This window comes from Leptopilina heterotoma, unplaced genomic scaffold, assembly GCF_015476425.1.
Source record: "Leptopilina heterotoma isolate Lh14 unplaced genomic scaffold, ASM1547642v1 Lhet_13, whole genome shotgun sequence".
NCBI lineage: Eukaryota > Metazoa > Arthropoda > Insecta > Hymenoptera > Figitidae > Leptopilina > Leptopilina heterotoma.
The window spans coordinates 188104-205237 of record NW_025110848.1 but is presented as its reverse complement, the minus strand read 5'-3'; the positions used below and the strand labels follow the sequence as shown (position 1 = coordinate 205237).

Sequence of the window (17134 nt, the reverse complement as noted above, 5' to 3'; positions counted from 1 at the left end):
AAAATGAAAAAATTTAACGACTCTGGAATGTAAACTTTTTCAATTTCGAAAACAATAAAGCTGATGGAACTTTGATTTACATAAAATCGCAAAAATGAAACTTCTTATCTTTGGACATTTACTCTTCCTTTCCTTTTTTTTATGATTCAATCGTATTTACGTAAAAAACTATACTGATTGTGAATCGTATTTGACGAACTAAGATTGTAAAATTCGTCAGTATACGTTCAATTTACTTTTATGACTATATAGATTCGTATTTCGTACCATTTTTCTAGAATACGGTTAATAATCGAACCAAAAAAATGTGTTTGAAATATATAAAAATTATAAACATATTAAAAAAATATAAATATATAAAAAATACAAATAAAATTTTCCTTTTAAGTTTTGAACGTGCAAATAAACGCAATTTTTTTCATGTTGAAATATTTTCGAATTTGAAAAATTTATTTTTTCTAATTTACAAAATAATTTTTTCATAGTAAAATACAAATTTGAAAATAAATTTCAGCAAAATTATTAAAAAATTGAATTATTTATTAACAGAATTCTTGAAAATTTGAATTATTTAAAAAATTTCAATTGCTTCGAAAATTGCAATTTATAATTTATAATTACTAGAAAAAAATAATTACCAAGGTTGCCGCAAAATTTTCTCCATTTATTTACCAAAATTTCAGTAAAATTATTAAAAAACTAAATTATTTTTAACGAATTCTTGAAAATTTCAAATACTTTAAAAAATATTTAATTACTTGTTTATGAAAAGTAAATAATCTTTAGAAAATGAAATTGAAATACTTTAAAAACCTAATTTTAAAGAATTTTAAATAAAATTTTTCGAAACTTCAACATTTTATCAAAATTTTTAATTTAAATCTTTTAAAAATTAAGTAATTAATACAAATTTCAATTGTAACTCGTTCAATTATTAAACTAAAATTCTATGAAAATTTGATTTTTTTAAAATCTTGAATAGAATTCTTTAAAACGTTTAATTAATTTCACAAAATTTCAATTAATTTGATAATTCATTAATAAAATTCTGTTAAAAATGCAAATGTTCTCAAAGAATTGATTAAGAATTAATTAAAGAAATTAAAATTATTTGAAAAATTGATTTTTTTTAAATTTCTAATGAAATTCTTTAACATATTTAATTATTTTCAAATCAATTTCTTAAAATTTCAATTAATTTGGTAATTTTTTAATAAAATATAATTATAAATTCAAGTATCTTTAAAGAATTTAATTTAAATTTTATAAAAAATCAATTTTTTTTAATCTAATGAAATTCTTTAACAAATTCAATTATTTTGAATTCAATTTTGCAAAATTTCAATTAATTTGATAATCAAAATTAAAATTTTTTAAAAATTCGATTTTTTTAAAATCTTTAACGAAATTCTTCAATAAATTCATTTATTTTCAATTCAATTTCACAAAATTCCAATTAATTTGATAATTTTTTTAATCAAATTTTTTAAAAATTCAAGTATCTTTAAAGAGTTGAATCAAATCCTTTAAAATTTCACAAATTTTCAATTAATTTGAATATTTTTTAATAACATTTATTTAAAAATTCAAGTATTTTTAAAGAATGGAATTCAAATTCTTTAAAAATTCGATTTTTTTTAAATGGCTAATGAAATTCTTCAACAAATTCAATTATTTTTAATTCAATTTTACAAAATTTCAATCAATTTGATAATTAAAATTAAATTTTTATGAAAATTCGATTCCTTTAAAATCTCTAATGAAATTTTTTAATAAATTCAATTATTTTCAAGTCAATTTCACAAAATTTCAATTAATTTGATAAATAAAATTAAAAACTTTTTGAAAATTTGATTCCTATAAAATCTGTAATGAAATTCTTTAACAAATTCAATTATTTTCAAATCAATTTTAATTAATTTGATAAATAAAATTGAAAACTTTTTGAAAATTCGATTCTTTTAAAGTCTCTAATGAAATTCTTTAATAAATTTAATTATTTTCAAGTCAATTTCACAAATTTTCAATTAATTTAATTATTTTTTAATAACATTTTTTTAAAAATTCAAGTATTTTTATAGAATGGAATTCAAATGTTTTAAAAATTCGATTTTTTTTAAATGTCTAATGAAATTCTTCAACAAAGTCAATTATTCTTAATTTAATTTTACAAAATTCCAATCAGTTTAATAATTAAAATTAAATCTTTATGAAAATTCGATTCTTTTAAAATCTCTAATGAAATTCTTCAACAAATCCAATTATTTTCAATTCAATTTCACAAATTTTCAATTAATTTGAATATTTTTTAATAACATTTATTTAAAAATTCAAGTATTTTTAAAGAATGGAATTCCAATTCTTTAAAAATTAGATTTTTTTTAAATGGCTAATGAAATTCTTCAACAAATTCAATTATTTTTAATTCAATTTTACAAAATTTCAATCAAATTGATAATTAAAATTAAATTTTTATGAAAATTTGATTCCTTTAAAATCTCTAATGAAATTTTTTAATAAATTCAATTATTCTCAAGTCAATTTCACAAAATTTCAATTAATTTGATAAATAAAATTAAAAACTTTTTGAAAATTTGATTCCTATAAAATCTGTAATGAAATTCTTTAACAAATTCAATTATTTTCAAATCAATTTCAATTAATTTGATAAATAAAATTGAAAACTTTTTGAAAATTCGATTCTTTTAATGTCTCTAATGAAATTCTTTAATAAATTCAATTATTTTCAAGTCAATTTCACAAATTTTCAATTAATTTAATTATTTTTTAATAACATTTATTTAAAAATTCAAGTATTTTTAAAGAATGGAATTCAAATGCTTTAAAAATTCGATTTTTTTTAAATATCTAATGAAATTCTTCAACAAAGTCAATTATTCTTAATTTAATTTTACAAAATTCCAATCAGTTTAGGTAATAATTAAAATTAAATCTTTATGAAAATTCGATTCCTTTAAAATCTCTAATGAAATTCTTTAACAAATTCAATTATTTTCAAATCAATTTCAATTAATTTGATTTTTAAAATTCAAGTATTTTTAAAGAATTGAATTAAAATTCTTTGAAAATTCGTTTCTTTTAAAATCTCTAACGTTGCTTCTATAAAATTCTAATAAATTATGAGATGTTTAAAATTTGATGCTGCTATACTAAATTTTTTTAAAAACTTTCCCCCTAATATAAAAAACTGATTTTTTAAAAATGTTTATTAATTGCGAAATAAATAAATAAAAAAATACAAATTAACAGATGTATTAAAAATATTGTCGCTCGTAATTTTAACTTCGTAACTTTGGAAACATTATTCAAAATTAAAAAATAATTAATAAATTTAAAAAATAAAAAAAGTTTTCCCCAAAAAAATGTACTCAAATAAATGAAAAGACCGTGGGAAAAAAATTGAAATAAACATTTCGAATGATATATATGGTGAACGTGCGAAAAAAGCTCCTTTCTGGTTAGTCGAAATAATCCGTTCTAATCTTAATTAAATTCACGATACTCTCCCGCAAAAGTAGTAAAAGATATAAAATTGCATTTAATTCTTCGCAAGGAACGTTGATACCCGGAAGCTATTTGCGGTCAGCTTTTTCTCAACACACTTATATACGCATGACACAAACACTCATTTATTTATACACACACATACGTGGAACGTCGCGTATTCATGACCCGAGTCAATAATAAATCCTTTGGTACGGATGCGTGCCAAGAGGAGCGTACTTCTGAATCATCGAGTTTATTTCGTACTTTTCGATGCCGCCGTCAATCCAAGACGGCCCTTTTACAATACACCCGTTTCAAATGTAGTGTATCGACAAGAAAGCGAACGAAACTCTGACTTTTCAAAAAATCCCTTATACAAAGGGAAAAGCGCATTTCATCCCGAGAAAGAGGATTCAATTTTGTATTTGAATAGGAAACGATAAAGTGTTTTGACGTGTTATTTTATCGACAGTTTTTTTTTTTTTTTTTTTTTTGCTTTTTCTCCTGGTCAGCATTTGAGTATTTTTGCTATAAAAATTCTATAGTACGGACTTTCCCTATAAATAACGGATTTAATGGAAAATGTTTACTTATTTGTAATTTTTCAGTGTAAATGACAAACTGTCACGTGTACAAATAGTGACAATTTCTATTCGTTATTTTTTTCCCAGAGGCTTTTCGAAACACCTCTCTCTCTCTAAATCTTACGCTGGGAGGAAATTATAGAGTGACTTTTACTATTTACAAAGAAAGAGATAAATTGCCAAATATTTGCGTGTTCTTGCTTTACAACTTTTACTGTTTGCTGCGAGTAAATTTTACTAAGGCCAAAGTGCATTTTTTATTATTAATTTTTATGAAAATTTAACTCAATCTATCGCAGAAATAATTTTCGTAAACTTTTCAACTTTCAAACATTAATAAACAAATTTTTTTCAATTTATGTTCAAACAGTTTTAAAAACTAAAAATAAATAAATTAGAATTTTATTTTTTCTCATTCATTTTTTCAGAAAAAAATTAGTAGCATTAACTTGGGACTTGGAAAAATTTCCCTTAAAAATAGTAAAATTTAATATTAAAATTTTATTTGATTAAAATAGTAGATTTGAAAATCATTTAATTGAGGACAATTTTTAAAAATCATTGAATTGCTGAGAAGAATTTTATTATTAATTTATGCAAAGAATTGAATTCTTGTAGTTAATTTTATTAAAAATTTAAAAAATAATTGAATTTCTAAGAAGAATTTTACTATTTATGCAAAGAATTCAATTCTTGTAATTAATTTTATTAAAATTTAAAAAATAATTGAATTTCTTAAAAGAATTTTATTATTTACAAAAAAAATGGAATTGAGGAAAATGTTTGAAGATAATTGAAATTTTACCAAGAATCTTATTACAATTCTTGAAAATAATTGAATTTCAGAGAAGGTTTTTATTAATAATAATGATAATTAAATTCCTGAAAAGAAATTCATTATTTATTAAAATAATTGAATTCTTTTAGAAAATTTTATTAAAATAGTATAGATATTGAAAATAATTGAATTAAGAAAAGTTTTTGAAAATAATTGAAATTTTGCCAAGAATTTTGGGAAGTAATTTTAAAAATAATTGAATTGCTGAGAAGAATTAAAATTATTCTCAGCAATTTATTTATTTATTTAAGCAAGAATTCAATTCCTGTAATTTATTTTATTAAAATTTAAAAAAATAATTGAATTTCTTACAAGAATTTTATTATATTTATGAAAATCATAAAATTGAGGAAAATGTTTGAAGATAATTGAAATTTTTCCAAGAATCTTATTACTATTCGTGAGAATAATTGAATTTCGAAAAAGATTTTTGATTATTAATAAAAATAATAGAATTCTTGAGAAGAAATTTATTATTTATTAAAATAATTGAATTCTTTTAAAGAATTTAGAAAAACTTTTTAAGAATAATTGCATTCTTTAAGAATTTCATTTAAAATTACATTAATAATAATTGAATTTATAAGAAGAATTTTAATATGTATGCAAATAATTGAATTTTTGTGAAGAATTTTATTATTTATGTTAATAATTGAATTCTTGCAACAAATTTTATTAAAAATTTTCAAAAATAATTGAATTTCTTAGAAAAATTTAATTATTTATGAAAATAAGTAAATTCTTGCAACGAATTTTACAAAGATTTTTGAAAAGAATTTTATTATTTATGAAAATAAGTGAAATTTTGCGAAGAATGTTATTAAAATTTGTTTAAGTAATTGAATTATTGCGAAGAAATTTATAAATCTAATCGAATTCTTTTGGAAAATTATATGAAATTATATGATTTTAAAATCATTAAATTGAGGAAAATTTTTTGAAAATAATTGAAATTTTGCCAAGAATTTTGCGAAGTAATTTTAAAAATAATTTAATTTCTGAGAAGAATTTTACTATTTATGCAAAGAATTCAATTCTTGTAATTAATTTTATTAAAATTTAAAAAAAGAATTGAATTCCTTAGAAGAATTTTATTATTTATGAAAATAATTGAATTCTTGCATTTTATTACAAAATTTTAACGTAAATTTTAACTCAATTTGTCGCAAAAATAATTTCCCTAAGTTTTAAACATTTAAACGTTAATGAAAAAAATGTTTTTTTATTTATTTTCAATTATGTTTAAAAACTAAATGGAAAATTTCAGTCACAAATTCAATTTAATAAACATTTTTATACTAATTCAAACGGGAGAACGAATAATGAAAACAAACGTTTGTTCAATGCAATAATTTTTGCAAATTAAGAATAAAAAATAATAATAATAATTAAACTTGTTTTGATGGAAAGGTGAAGAACATTTTAAATAATTAAAAGTGTTATTCGAATAAAGAATTAGTATTTTCTCTCATTCAGAATAAACGTTTCTTAAGGTCATGTTACCTTAATTGTATCTTATTGTCAGAAAATTGTAATTTTTGTTTAAATGTAACAGGAAATTCAACAACAACAAATAACTTGTTTAAAACAATTAAAATTAGAATCAAAACAACCGTATTTAGGCCACATTAAAAGAAAATTTTAATTTTAATTGTTTAAAACAATTGAATTGTGAATTTGAAAAGACTTAAATCTAAAAATCGAGACTTATTTTCACACATAAAATTAGATACACTGGAAATGACCTTCACGATTTTTGGAGTTAAGACTTTTCCAAAATTCACGATTCGATGAAATGTTTTAAATATATATCTTTCGACCCAATTAACTTTCCAAAACAAAATATAGAAAAGTTCTTCGCCAAATAATCAAAAATGCAGCCAAATTACTTTTTTGAAAATACATTTAAAAACATAAGTGCAATATTCCAAGAACGTGACTAAAATATCACGTGCTGTTTGGAATGTGTTGAAGCAGAAAAAAAGAAGCGAAAAAAAAGAGACTTTTCAAATAATTTTACTATGTAGCATATAATATATAAAGATTGCAGTCACATTTGAAACAGGTCTCTTTCTCTCTCCTTCTCTCTGTTCCCATTTAGTGATCTGCAACAGGCTGTGTGCGTCAATTAGCAACCTCGTGGAAAATGAATGTGACACTATTACACTTATTCACATGGAAAGGCGTGTGTATAACGCTTCACTTCCATCAAAAAGAGTCAAAGACGAGGGTGACCCGTAATGGATTTGCCTTTGTGTGTATGTGTATATTACTATTTTATATACACACACGCGCACACTTTTATTATTTGCATGAGAAAGAAAAATGTTTAGAGATGAAAAAAAAGAGAATGAAATTAGCTTACCTTGCCCTGCATAATCAGGCGAATGGTTAACGTGACCGATGGGTCATCGTTCAACACCGGCTTGTTGTTATCCATGCCGTCCATGATTGCTTTTATGTCGAGGTCGCGGACACGTTCACAGTGGGATGATGAGAATTTCGTGGATTCTGTGGGAGGTGAGGATTCGGAGGAGGATAAGGAGGATAAGGGAGAGGTTAGGCGTGTGATTTTGACCGGAAGGATTTTTCGGGGAGGTGCTCCTTAAGCGCTTCCAGGTAGTTTCAGTCTTTGCACTGCAAAAAAAGAGGAAAAAATGGACGTTAATAATTTTATAAATTAAATTAAACATTAATAATCAGGATTGCCACAGATCACATTTAAAAAAATGTATTTGATTCAAATAACCGATTAATTGACTATTATTAATTAAATATTTACTTGAATCAAATAATATTTATTTAAGTCAATTAAATGGTTTAGTTCATATTTGATTCAAATACTGAAATTATTGGTTCAAATACCATTTAATTGACTCAAATAAATATTATTTTATTCAAAAAAATATTTAATTGATAATAGTCAATTAATCGGTTATTTGAATCAAATAAATTTCTTTTCAGTGCAGAAAAAAGTCAGGGATTTTTATTAAAAATACTGGAAAAAATTAAATTTTTAAAATTCATAAAAAAGTTTTTAATTTTGGTGTCTTTTTTGCTGGCCTCATAAATATTTTCATTTCTGACAATAATTTCTTTTTAAATAACTTCATTCTTGAAAAACTATCATAAAATTATTATTTATCGATTATTTAATGAATAATTTTACTTAAATATTTCAAAATTCATTAAATTTTAAGAGTTAGGTTTAAAATTCTCATAAATAAATTAACTCCAAAAGGTTTCGATTTACAGTTTTATAAAATTTCAATTTTGAATGCAGTTTATTAGAAGTTTTAAAATCAAAATTTTTTTTTAAATTCTCGCCAATACTTCAATTATCTCTATAAATAATAAAATTCTTCTCTGAAATTCAATTCTTTTCCAAAATTTTAATAAAATTCTTGTCAAAATTTCATTTTTTTCCAAAATTTTATTCAACTCAAAGATTTTCAATTATCTACTATTTTAATAAAATTTTCTAAAAGATTTTAATTATTTAAAAATATATATATTTATAAAATTCTTCTCAGGATTTTAATTATTTTTAAAAATTCTTTGCAAGAATTCAATTACTTTAATAAATAGTAAAATTCTTCTGAGGAATTAAATTATTTTTTAAAATTTTAGTAAAATTCGTTACAAGAATGCAATTATTAACATAAATATTAAAATTCTTATTTAAAATCAATTCTTTTCGAAAATTTTAATAAAATATCAACTATTTTAATATAAATTCCAAAAAGAATTAAATTATTAAATTTTTTTTTTAATTATACGAAGTAATTCAATTGTTTAAAAAAAAAATTAATGAAATTCTTTGCAAGAATTCTTTTATTTTCATAAATTATAAAATTTTTCTCAAAAATTCAATTATTTTCAATTTCAAAACAATTTTAATAAAATTTTTCGCAAGAATTCACTTATTTTCATAAATAATAAAATTCTTCTCAAAAATTCAATTATTTTTAAAAATTATAATAAAATATGTTGCAAAAATTTAATTATATGCATAAATAATAGAATTCTCCTGAGGAGTTCAATTATTTTTGAAAATTATAATAAAATACGTTGCAAAAATTTAATTATTTGCATAAATAATGGACTTCTCCTCAGGAATTCAATTATTTTTAAAAATTATAATAAAATACGTTGCACGAATTTAATAATTAGCAAAAATAATAAAATTTTCTGAGAAATTTAGTTATTTTTAAAAATTTTAATAAAATACATTACAAGAATTCAATTCTTTGCATAAATAATAAAATTTTTCCCCAAAAATTCAAATATTTTAAAAATAATTTAATAAAATTCTGTACACAAATTATCACTTATTTTTTCATAAATAATAAAATTCTCCTGAGGAATTGAATTATGTTTAAAAATTTTGCTAAAATTTGCTGCAGGAATTCAATTATTATAATAAAAAATAACATTCTTTTTAGGCTTTCAATTATTTTCATATAAATATTGAAACTCATCGCAGAATTTCAATTATTATTTTTAACACAATTTTAATCGAATTCCACGAAAAATGTAATTATTCTTAAAAATGTTATTAAAATTCATCGAAAGAATTGAATTATTTAAAAATTTATCGATAAAATTCTTTATGAGTATTGAATTTTAAGAAACATTCAATTATTCAATAAATTATTTGTTCGCATTTTATTTGTATTTAAATAATTGAATTCTCGTTGAATTTTCTAAGAAAAATTGATTTAAAAATTTATTTCAGTTAAAATTTTAGGTAATATTTGAATATTAACAGCATAATAGTGTGAATCTTTAGATTTAATTAAATTTTGAAAAGGGATCAAATTAAAATCTTTAAAAATATAAATTTTTCATACTTTTAACTAACAATTCTGTAGAATTAATTTGTTTTAAAGTTCAATTTAATTTTCTTTGAAATTATTTCAAGTTTTTATTTTCTAATAAACAATAAATTGAAGAATTGACAAATAATCAATTAAATTTTTTAAAATTCAATTGTAAACAAATGGATTTGAAAATTCTCAAAGAACATTGTCAAAAATTGTTTAAAATATTTTAAAGAAGAATTTTAGATAAAAATTGTAGAAAACAATTGAATTGAAATAATGAAACTAATAATGAAGAAGTTGCAGTAACAATATTCTTATATTATAAAATAATAATTTTACAATTAATGAAATTTAATTTCTTAATAATATAGTATTTATAAAATAGTAGCTAAATAGTTCTAAGAGGTGGAAAAAAGTGTTAAAAAGTATCAATATTCACGTGAGACCGCTCTCTAAATTTGAATTAGTAAATTTTACTAATAAATTAGTAGAAATTACTATTTATTTAGTAAACTTTACTAATTCAAAAGCAAAAAGTCCATCGCTAATTCAAATTACTAAACATTTTTACTAATTCAGATTTAGAGAGCGAGGCCCGAAATGTTTTCCGACGCTGAGCATCGACGCTAACATTAAGGGATCAAAAATATAACGAATTACTAAAATTTAATCTCATTCGAAAATCAAATCAAATTTCAATCTCAAAATTTGACTAGAACTCCCAAAATATTTAATATAAAAATTTCAACTTTTGAAATAAGTAAAGAAAAAAAAATCGTTAAAGAATATTATCCGAGAGAAGTTGGACTTGAATGGAAGTGCCGCAACGGTAATAACTCTTCGAGTTCGCTATTACCCTACTTCATAAAGAATTGAAATCGTTGGATTCGTTCTCTTTAGGACAGAGTTTCAAGTTTTCGATGTGTCGTCGTATTTCAAAAAGACGATAAGCCAGTTGACGTTTTATATGAGCGACACGAAAGGGGTTAGAAGAGGAAAAAGAAGAAGGAAAAAAAACAAAAAGAATATCGAGAGAAAATTAACGGTATCGAATACAACCAAGTGCAAACTAGAAAGGATTGTAAAAGAATCTTTAACTCGACATCCCGTACACACTGCGAATCATTAGTTGAACCTGTTACGAACGTCGAGACATTTTCTTCGAGATAAATTCTCAGGCGTCACAATTTTATACACACAAAAGTTAAGAAACTCCTCGGGATAGTTTCGCATTCGAACCTTGAGATATTTTTCTTTCCAATGTGCAAATAAAGTGTACTTCTCTCTCTCCCTCTGTTTGGAATGAAAGGAAAAGTATAATTTATCTCACTTCTTTGAATGCATAAAACTGTTTGATGTCAATGTTTCGACAGTAAATTTTCCAAATTATATATAACACTAATTAGAGACGAGATCTCAAATTTTAGTGCAAAAGCGAATAAGCGAAAATCTATGCGACGATGAAATTTTAAATTACAGCTTTGCGAATAAGTTTTCCACAAGTGGGGAACTGGAGTCGAAATTTGAAAAAGTATATACCTTTGAGTACAAATATTTATTTGGAAAAATATTTACTACTTGGATGTTTACTATTTGTAAAAATATTTACTAATTGAGAATATATATTTACTGTTTAAAATTGATAAATTCAAAAGCAAACATTTGGACAAGTTAATTTCAATTGTTATCTGTACACGCAATCCAACGATTTAAAAAGGGAACAAGTCTCGGAACGACTTCAAGGTGCAAAAGAGTCATTTTAGTCAATTAATGGCCCAAAGAGTCGAAAAGTCATTTATTTTACTCAGATTTCTCACAAAATTTTTAAAAATTTCTAATTTGAAACCTGATTTGGTACAAAAGTCGAAAAAAATTATATAATATCTACTAAAGTCTGCAGGGAAGAATTTTGGAGAACACTTTTCTCAATAGTAGAGGAAAATTTGATAATCGAAAATAAACGTGATTTTTTTTCTCGAAAAACTGGTCGTTTCTTGAACAAGAAAGTTATTTCACGGTAGAAGGCAGATCATGGCCCAATTTCATTGCTTGATATTTAGCGATTACTGGGGCAAATCGCACCTTGTTCATAGTAAACGAACCAAGACAATATTTTGCTTCAAGAAAATTTTCAAAATTCTCACAATTAATGGTCTAGGAAGAAAAATTCTCACTAATAATAAGTCTATGAAGAAAAATTCCCATTAATAATGGTCTAGGAAGAAAAATTCCGACAAATAATAATCTCTCTAAATTTCAGTTTATAGTAATTAATTCAAGAAGAAATTTCACTATTTCCGTAGTTATTTATTTACTAATAATTAGTAATTTAGAGTTGCGACAAAAATTAAATTTTGATTTAAAAAGATTTTTGAAATTCAATAATTTATAAAAATATTAATATAAAATACATGAAGATATCGATTACTCCGAGTCTTCGACTCGAAGTGATCGCTTTCTTCATAATTTTTAATAATTAAAGATGAGCGAAAGTGATAAAATCATTATTTTATTTATAAAAACAATTGAAATCGTATAAAGAATTCTATTATTTAAGAAAATAATGAAATTCTTGCGAAGAAAGTTATTAAAAATTTATAAGTAATTTTACTACAATTTTTAAAAATGATTGAATTCTTGAGAAGAATTCTATTATTTATGCAAATAATTGAATTCTTGCAACGTATTTTATTATAATTTTTAAAAATAATTAAATTTCTCAGAAGAATGTTATTATTTAGGTATGCAAATAATTGAATTTTTGCAACGTATTTAAATATAATTTTTAAAAATATTTAATTCCCAACAAGAATTTTATTATTTATGCAAATAATTGAATTCTTGGAAAGTATTTTACTATAATTTTTAAAAATGATTAAATTGCTGAGAAGAATTTTATTATTTATGGTAATAATTGAATTTTTGCAACGAATTTTAATAAATTTTTAAAAATAATTGATTTTTTCAGAAGAATTTTATTATTTCTGCAAATAATTGAATTCTTGCAACGTATTTTACTATAATTTTTAAAAATGATTGAATTCCTGAGAAGAATTCTATTATTTATGCAAATAATTAAATTCTTGCAACGTATCTTATTATAATTTTTAAAAATAATTGAATTTCTTAGAAGAATTTTATTGCTTATGAAAATAATTGAATTCTTGAAAAGAATTTGATTAAAATTGTATTAAAAATAATTGAATTCTTGAGAAACTTTTTTTATTTTTAAAAATAAATGAAGAATGTTATTAAATTTTTTAAAAAAAATTCAATTACTGCCATGCATTTTATAAAAACATTTTTAAATAATTGAATTATTTTGGAAAATTTTATTAAAATAGTAAATATTGAAATTCATTGAATTGAGAAAAAATTTTTGAAAATACATAATTGAATTTCGGAGAATAATTTTATTATTTATAAAGATAATTGAAAATTTGACGAGAACTTCTTTAAATTTTTGAACATAATTCAATTTGTGAGAAGAATTTTATTACTTTTAAAAATAATTGAATTTCTCCAATAATTTCTAACTTCTTCAAAATACAATTTTTTTTAGTATTTTTAACTAAAATTCTACTATAAATCCATTACTTTTAATAACTAATTAAATATTATGTTAAAGAATGTAACTAATTTCGGGAGAATCTCAATTATTAACATTTTTATATAATAAAATTTTATAAAATTTCAAATGAAAACCGTTTGTAGTTCATCTATTTATGAAAATTGTAAACGCAACTCTTTTAAAATTCAATTAATTTTGAAATATTTAAGTAAAATTATTCATTAAATAATTTCTAAGTAATAATTTTGATAGTTCTCCAAGAATTAAGTTATTTAAAAAGAAATTATTGTCAGAAATGGAAAAAATAGATTTCGATTTAGAATTCGTGGGAATTTCACAGTTTATGAGGCGAGCAGAAAAAGACACCAAAATTCCGAATTTTCTTATGAATTCTAAAAATTTAATGTTTTCCAATACTTTTAATAAAATTCCCTAATTTTTCCCTGACCTGGGAGAACCATTTGTCTATTACCAATTAACTAGAAAATAATTTTAATCGAATGAAACTTGAGAGAAAAAATTTCGTCTCCAAATAAAAAGATGTGAACGAAAGATCAAAAAGCGTATACATATTGTCAGAGTGGAGGAAATAGCGTTTGCTAAAAAAATGGGTTATTTTTTATAAAAAAAAAGAAGACGAAGAGAAGGAGGAGCAAAAAGAAGCTAGAAGGGAACACGTGGTGAACAAATAAGAGTTCCCCCTTTCGTATCCGTCACTGTGAGAGGGAACTACAGATTGCCGGTTGGTCCGTTACAGAGAGCTAGAGAGAATGTACTCTAAAAGAGTATATATGTACTTATATGAAGATACAATACACATGGTACGTGTGGAAGTATTCTGTCTGGAAATTGCGAGCGAAGAACGTTTCCCATCCTATGCATTTGCTCTTGCTCCAAAAGCTGGGGGAGAGACAACCTGCTCTGTAAAAGTGCAAAAGCCCAACAAACATCTGGTTCTATTGTACATTCACTTGTGTACATGTCTGTGTGTGTTAAGAAAAAAAAACAATCATCCGGAATAAAAGAATGACGAACTTATTCACGACATTATTAAAATTATTTAACTTCACACTAATGACAACTACAACGATAATTGTGTTCAAAATATAATTAAATAAACGACTTGTCCCGACACTAAATAATAATTTCCTTTCCTATAACTATAATAATTATTATTATTTGTTCCATTTATACTTGTAAATAAATAAATAAATAATTATTAATTATAATAATAAGTAAATAAAACTAAGCGAATTTTACCGAATATTTTCCATACGAATAATCCCGAAATAAATTGCAGCTCCGAACAATTAGCAAGGGGAACACAAATATGTAGAATTTCGCTCTTACCAAAATAGAACTTCCTTTCTTTCGGCAAACAATGCACATTTTTATGCCAAAATGAAAGAAAAATCAGGCTCATTTGTTGCCGGAAGCTTTCAATAAAACCATTGCTTGCTCTCGCCTCTTTCTAATCAAAGGGAAAATTAACAAATGAGAACGAAAACTAGTTTTGAAAAGAAAATTCAATAAGTGGATTAGATTTTTTTTTTCATTAAAAAAGATGTCAAAATTAAAAATACACTGTCTAGGTTAAAATTTATTTCTCGTAATTAAGAAGAAAGTTTCATTGTGAATAATTTTTAAACTCTTAAATGCTGTTTATATCTCTCTTTTGCGGGGTCAGATAACAAAACGGATGCCAAATACTAGCGTAGTACCTACGTAGAGAACAAATTATGCTACGCACGACTTGATAACGAGTTATGTCCGAATCTCCATGGTGAAAGTTTCAATTACCACTTTTCAACAATTTTAGCGAAAAAGAAACACATCACACATTTTTCCTCTACGAGGAATTTATTTATTTCGAATTGAATTGAATTCGAAAACACTTTTTATATTAGAGAAAAAATACGAATATTCAGAACCATGTAAACGAATTTGGTTAAATTGTCACTATTAGCAAGACCAGCGAGACGCATTAAGAGATTGCAGGAAAAAATAGCAAATTCACCTGGGGCAATAGAAAGAAATACTCCTACGAAACAGATATCACTGTTACTTGTCATAACGTTTTCTAACCTAAAAAAAATACCTGTCACTAAATTTGCATGGCGTCGAATTCTTTCTTTTATTTTTTTTTCTTACAAAATTTCCGGTTTAGTCACTTGTCTTTGGCCACGAGCGTCACTGAGTGATAGAGAGAGAAATCCATATACGAAAAATGGATGAATTGGGAAAATTTAAAAAATGGGCGTTCCGTTTGCTAAAATACACCGACGGGAAAAATTGCGAATAAGAAAATTGCATTTCAATTCGGAGAATGAAAATCACCACAATGCACACAACACATGCGATGCCGGCGGCGTGGAAACGGGAGTTATGGTGGCAACACCGGGCTTTCCAGTGTTGGTCGATTGCAGCACGAGAAAAGAATGAAATTTTTTTTCCATTTTTATTAAAAAAAACATTACCTAAAGGCACTCCTTAATCATTGGCTACTGTTGTCTGATATCGTAGCATCAACACTTCACTTTTAAAATGATGAAAAGGTAGAGAAAAGCATTACACTCTACACGACACAAGCGAAAAACTCAAATCACTTCACGAACAAGTACAAATTTCTATCCTTTCCCAGTCGCGACTCTCTGCAGCGACGTCTTGCCTGCTCAATGATTTCCTACGCCATCAAACGGTGGCGCCACCTATCAAGGCGCGCAATGAATTCTGGGCGCGTACGCGCATTTCACTGCCGGGAAAATTTGAAAATACGTCAATACTTTGATATTCAATCTTTTCGATTCTTTTCTTTGGTGTTCATTCATGATTTAACGTTTCGTAATTATTCTTTAACAAAAATATAATATTATAATATATAATAATAAAATAACTAGAATTTATTGACAATTATTTTTTATTTCAACACCATTTTAATATGAAACTGAAAATAATAATTAATAATAATTTTTACTGTAAGAAATCTTAGTAAAAATTATTTTTAATTCAATTTTTCATAGTTTTTACACTTTTACCAGCATTTCTTTTTTCTTAAATAATGTTTATTAACAAATGTTTTTATTTTCAAATTTTAACTTTATGTTCTGAATAATTTTAGATTCAAAATTTAAAAAAAAATTATTTATTAATTACATAATTAATTATTATTAACCTTAACTCGAAGTGATCGTTAAATTCGATTTTTTAATTAATTATTATAGTTTATGATTGTGAAAAATTTTAATAAAATTCTTTGCAAGAATTCAATTATTTTCTTCAACAATAACATTCTTCGGAAGAATTCAATTATTTTCAATGCAATTTTAATAAAATTTCACGAAAGGATTCAATTTTTTTTTCAATTTTTAAGAAAATTTTTTGAAAGAATTTAATTATTTTCTAAAATTTTAATAAATTTTTGAAAATAATTCAATTATTTTAAAAAATTTTGATTAAACTCTATTGAGAATTGAAATATTTTCAATAAAATTGTAATTAATTTCCTTAAAAAAATTCAATTACTTTCGAAAAGTTAATTAAAAATTCCATTATTATCATAATTTATATATTTTTTCGCAGGAATTTAATTATTTTAAAGAATTTTAATAAAATTCTTAGCAGAAATTTAATTATTTTGAAAAATTTTGATGACAATTATTTATGAGAATTGAATTATTTTTATAAATAATAAAATTCTTCTCACAAATTCAATTATTTTCAATACAATTTTTATAAAATTCTATAATACAATTTTTAATTTTATTTATTAACAAACAAGATTAATTTTAAAAAATTGAAGAAAATTCTT

The 17134-nt window shown here is 23.0% G+C and overlaps 1 protein-coding gene across 4 annotated transcripts in view; it reads right to left on the bottom strand.

Annotated features, from left to right (window-relative positions):
* LOC122512963 (poly(rC)-binding protein 3) overlaps positions 1-16005 on the bottom strand; it is a 78445-nt gene extending 62440 nt beyond the window's left edge. For 3 of the 4 annotated variants that reach the window (XM_043629161.1, XM_043629157.1, XM_043629160.1), the window contains exons 1-2: positions 15804-16005; positions 7295-7566 (exon numbers count right to left, since the gene is read on the bottom strand). In XM_043629161.1, the coding sequence (XP_043485096.1) occupies positions 7295-7378 (84 nt within the window). In that variant the 5' untranslated portion in view covers positions 7379-7566; positions 15804-16005. Of the gene's footprint in view, positions 1-7294; positions 7567-15424; positions 15559-15803 lie in introns of those variants that run through there. The other variant, XM_043629159.1, reaches the window with a different exon arrangement.
* Between the last annotated feature and the right edge of the window lie 1129 nt (positions 16006-17134).